The 5213-nt window shown below is 43.9% G+C and overlaps 1 protein-coding gene across 1 annotated transcript; it reads right to left on the minus strand.

Moving 5' to 3' along the window:
- Nucleotides 1–1170: 1170 nt before the first annotated feature.
- Nucleotides 1171–2810, minus strand: LOC109153730. Its single transcript, XM_019301613.1, has 4 exons — nucleotides 2398–2810; nucleotides 1935–2252; nucleotides 1624–1864; nucleotides 1171–1437 (listed from the first exon to the last, which is right to left on the minus strand). Exons 1-4 carry the CDS (start codon nucleotides 2808–2810, stop codon nucleotides 1171–1173), a joined length of 1239 nt encoding a protein of 412 aa, XP_019157158.1.
- Nucleotides 2811–5213: the final 2403 nt, after the last annotated feature.

Here is a 5213-nt window from a genome sequence, read left to right on the forward strand (position 1 = left end):
TCTCTCCCTTCCAATACCATGTGTCCTCATAGTCCGGCTAACAGGGATCATAGAAATGCGTGCCACATCCTCAGGGATAAATAAATCAGCCAGAATATGCGGATCCCAGGTATTAGTCTGCCGGTCAATCAAACCTGCAACATGGGCATGTCGTAACTCCTCATGCATTATTGTTTGGACCAACGGACTGGGACTATCTGGTAACCAGGATGCCCCCATATCAATGTTTTTTCACCATTTCCTACTCGCCTCCTTACTCCCGAACAAACCATTCCATGTGCAGCCATTATACTTCTCCAACAAAAACTTGGGCAATTCCTATGGTAGCATCAACAAAAGATGTATTCGGATAATACCTGGCTTTATATATTCTTGCTGCCAAAGTAGTAGGCTCTGTGAGGAACCGCCATGCCTGCTTTTCCAACATTGCCAAGTTAAAAGCCCGTAGATCCTTAAATCCCAGTCCCCCATATTTCTTAGGGATACACAATTTATCCCAAGCTTTCCAATGTATCTTCCTATCCGTTCCAGACCCCACCATATCTGTTCATGGTCCTTTCAATCGATGTGCAAACTGTCTCAGTAACAAAAAAACACTCATAGAAAAAGTTGGCATAGATTGAGCCACACTTTTCAAGAGCACTTCCTTACCAGCCTGAGTAAGCAACTTTTTACTCCACGAACCAATTCTTTGTCTGATCTTATCCTCCACATAGGAAAAAACAGCTCTCTTATTCCTGCCTACAAACGATGGGAGACCCAAATATTTTCCAAAGTTAGCCACCTGGTTCACCCTAAACACGCCGCCACCTCCCCTTTATTTCTTCATGAGTATTCCTACTAAAACATATACTGGACTTGTCATAGTTCACTTTCTGACCAAACAATCTCTCATATTGGTGTAAGTACTGTCTAATTACATCAGCCTCCTCAATATTAGCTTTGAAAACAGTAGGCTATCATCTGCAAAAAATAGATGGGACACCAGGGGTGCTCCTCTTGCCACCCTACAACCATGTATTGCTCCATCCATCTGTGCTTTCTGTAAAAGCATAGAAAGCCCTTCTGCACAAATAATAAACAAATAAGGAGATAGAGGATCCCCTTGCCTGAGCCCACGCGTAAGTGTTATCTGCCCACCAGCCACCCCATTAACCATAATCGTATATCTCACAGTTGTGACGCAATGCATAATAAGGGTAACCACCGCTGATCAAACCCAAAAGCACACAGCATTCTCTGCAAAAACGCCCACTCCATCCTGTCATACGCCTTCGACATATCAAGCTTTAAGGCACTCCATCCTGTTAGCCCACATTGCTTCCTATTCAAATAATGCCCCACCTCTGCTGCAACAAGGATGTTATCCATGATCAGGCGCCCGGGAATAAACGCACTTGAGACTCTGAGATCAGGCCCCCCATTAGTGGTTTCATCCTATTTGTTATCATCTTAGCCATTACCCTGTAAATAACATTACTAAGAGCAATCGGTCTCATATCAGCGACCCTTTCCGGCACATTCTTCTTGGGATTAGAACAATATTTGTATCATTTACGCCTTCAGGAAGATTGCCTGTATTCAAACAGGATATTATAAATTCAGACACATCCCCCCTACTACATCCCAGAAGTGCTGGTAAAAGCCTGGATTCAATCCATCCGGGCCAGGCACCTTGTCAGGATACATGGAACTTATTGCCTCTTTCACATCTTCTGGTCCAAACGGACGCAATAAATATTCATTCTGAGCATGCGTTACTCGCGGGGCAAAATTATCAAGCATAGCATCATCAAAAGCAGTACTCTCAGTTGTATAAATTTGTCGAAAATAGTCAAGGATAACAGAGCACATATCATTCCCTCTCCACCCACATGCCATCATTATTCAAAATTCTATTCACAGTATTCTTTTTTTTACGAGCAGAAGCATACCTGTGATAGAACCTCGTATTTGCATTTGCACCACGTAGCCAGTGCTGCTTTGCTCGTTGTCTCCAGAACACATCCTCCTGCGCCTCCAGTCGGGCTAAGAGCACATCGATCTGGTGGAACTCGGCCAACGCGGCCGGGTCCCTCCTATTCCGGATAGCTCCCTGTCTCTTTTTCAACCTCCCAATACGCTCTCCAAACTTATGGAAGTTCTCTCCACCCCACCTCATCAACCTCTCCCCACACCGTTGCTGACAATTCAGCAACCCCTCAACCCTCCTCCCTGCCAGGCCGCTGCCACCACCCCCTACACCCCTCATCCTGGAGCCATGCCATCTCAAACCTAAATCTCCTCGCAACTCTTCCCCCACGTATGCATGGCGCATCCATACTAAGAAAGAGGGCCGAGTGATCTGAAGGCCGAGCTATGATGTTTTCCACGTCTACATGGTCGTTTAGCCCACACCAATCAGCTGTGGCTAAAACCTTATCCAGTCTCTCCTCAATCCAATTGTCCGTCCCTCTACTCTTCTCCCAAGTAAACTGATGGCCCCACATAGGTAACTGTATCAAACCACAACCATCTAAGGTCTCCCCAAAGCCTCGTAAGAGGTGATTCGGGTACGGATTCCCTCCTCTTTTCTCATACTGAAATAGAAGATTATTAAAATCCCCTATGACCACCCAGGGCAGCAAGGATTTAGCCTTCAAACTTTCCAACAAACCCCAGGACTCCCACGTCCTACTGTGATCCAAATGCCCATGGAAACATGTCATTCGCCACTGTTTACCATTCTGAGCCCTTACCTCCACATCTACATGATTCTTAGAATAACCCAACAAAGATGCCGAATTATTCTTCCTCCAAAACAACGCCATACCACCACTCATCCGGCATTATCACACATAAAACAAACCCTCATATCCAATCGTGACACGGAGCCTTTCTGCATGTATCCGTGCCATCATAGTCTCCATTAAAAAGACAAACTTAGGCTTCTTTCGGGACACAATGTCCACCACTTGTCGAACTGTTCGTGGATTGCCCAAGCCACGACAGTTCCAACTTAGCGTACTCATGAGACGGCGGGGCTGAGTAGCAGCCCACCATACACAAGTTTTTTGAAACATCATTCATTGCCACATCTCCATCCTCCGACCCATCACACCCTTGTTGCCCTCCCTGCGGCGCTTCCCGGTTGCCACCACAGCCCCACCACCCGACGTACACCACCCGAGACTCCCTCCTCACCACGGCCTTCCGCCCTCTTCCCCCCAACTCCCTCCTCACTGTCCGGTCGAGCCCCGGCAATGGTAACGGCCTCCCCCCCACTGGAATAAGCCAGTTCCCACCCACCCCCTTGCGGCACCCCTTCCGCCTCCTGCCCTCAATTCAATTCCATACGAAAATTCATTCTCCGGGACCCGACTCTCCCGAGCCTTCAAGCAGAAAGTGTGGACATGCCCCATGAGTCCACAAAAGAAACAAAACTTGTGAAGTCGTTCATACTTAAAAGAAACCCAACACGTAGTCTTGTCCCTTTTGACCAGCTTCATACCCCTCCTCAACGGTTTGCCCACCGCAATCGAGACCCGTATTCGATAAAAGGTTAACCAGGGGCCCCGACAAATCTATCATCATGCTTTGCGAATGTACCAATGAACTTACCGGCCTGTTCAAGAACACTCTGCGACGTATAGCCCATCGGTAATCCATGCAGTTGAACCCACATATCCACCGTATCCAGAGGAACATCACACGGGTTCATCCCCCCTCAACCTCGCGACAAACAAGCATGTTGTTCTCGAATGCCCACGGTCCCCCATCCAATACATACGCAACATCCGTGGCGTGATAGAATACAAACAAGAATAGCCCCGGTTGTATTTCGGTTACCTGAACCCCTCTTACCGGCTGCCACACGGACGCCATCACGTTCCGCATATACTCGAGCTTGACGACCTTAGCCGTGAGAAACCGCCCTACGATGGCCCACGACGTCTCTCCATCGACCGTCACCTCCCCAACACAGTCGCCATCCGGGACGAACTCGTCCCCATCCTCCTCCAACGCCATGTCCGCCCAACTCGCCGTGAGTCTCTCCACCACCTCCGTCGTTCGTACTGCTGCTGCCGGTTCACTGTCTTGTTCGTCCATAGCTGTATCGCCGGCGATCGCCGAAAAAGGAGCAAAATCTGAGCCGAAAACCCTAGAAACCCTAGAGAACAAGAGAAAACCCTAGGACCCCTAGAGAGAGAAAAATTAGACAACACGATTGACTCTAATATTGTTTACTCATATTTAATTATTTCGTAAATAAATTACAATACAAATGACAAAAACAACGGCAACTACTAGTACTACCCGTGAGAGAAGTAAGGTCGGTCCGCTTATATGCGTAAATGTCATACTTATATACTCAAATTTAATACTAATTAAGAATAAAATATTTATTACTTTTTTCTTTAAAAGTATTACATTTTCTCTAATAAGTAATGTTGGTTTGTATTTGTTACTTATAAGGGAAAACTAGTTTTTACGCGCATTGCGCGATTGAGATAATGCCCAATATTTTTTTTTTTAAATAAGTACTTTAAAATATATCAAGGCAAGATTATATTGGAATTGTTCATGCATAGATAATTGAATGCTAAATTTGCGTATTTAAATAGGCAAATCTAAGTTTACAAATGCAAGATAATATAGTCAAGATTGATTATAATTGTCAATAAAATACTTGTATAGGTATGGTTGAAACCAAATACGGGCATAAGGGGAAAAAATAAAAATTAGGGCATAAAATATTAAATATATACTAATATTGAAGAGATAACTGCTGATTGTCACCAGGATTATGTGGTCTAATGGTATCCGGTTGGACTTCCATTTGAAGGTTACGAGTTTGAGCCTCAGTGGAGGTGTTATTGGTTTTTTGTGTTTCAGTAGGTTGAGAAAGTATATGAACAGATACTACAATGTAATAGGGTAGTTAATATGATTGGCTTAATTATATATTTTATTTTTTTAAAATAATAATTATTATTATTAACAAGGACCTTGCGAGATAGTTTCCGACTTCAATTTGCCAAGTAGTTAATATGATTGGCTTAATTATATATTTTTTATTTTTTATTTTTTAAAAATAATAATAATTATTATTAAATATATGTATACACTTAAGTCTTTTTACATGTTAATCTAAACAGTTAATTTTTTCAAATATCTTTTTATCAACTGTTGATATAATTCGCTAGTCAAATTCGCTAATATAATTCGCTAAC

This window comes from Ipomoea nil, unplaced genomic scaffold (assembly GCF_001879475.1).
Source record: "Ipomoea nil cultivar Tokyo-kokei standard unplaced genomic scaffold, Asagao_1.1 scaffold2519, whole genome shotgun sequence".
Classification (NCBI taxonomy): Eukaryota; Viridiplantae; Streptophyta; class Magnoliopsida; order Solanales; family Convolvulaceae; genus Ipomoea; species Ipomoea nil.

What these genes read in the sequence shown, in the direction of transcription:
- LOC109153730 (XM_019301613.1), bottom strand. Translation starts at nt 2,810, where the DNA reads ATGGCGTTGTTTTGGAGGAAGAATAATTCGGCATCTTTGTTGGGTTAT. An exon ending in GTTTTAGCCACAGCTGATTG is followed by an intron (nt 2,253 to 2,397) that starts GTGTGGGCTAAA and finishes GCATGGCTCCAG; the next exon opens with GATGAGGGGTGTAGGGGGTG. An exon ending in TTTACCAGCACTTCTGGGAT is followed by an intron (nt 1,438 to 1,623) that starts GTAGTAGGGGGG and finishes GATAACAAATAG; the next exon opens with GATGAAACCACTAATGGGGG.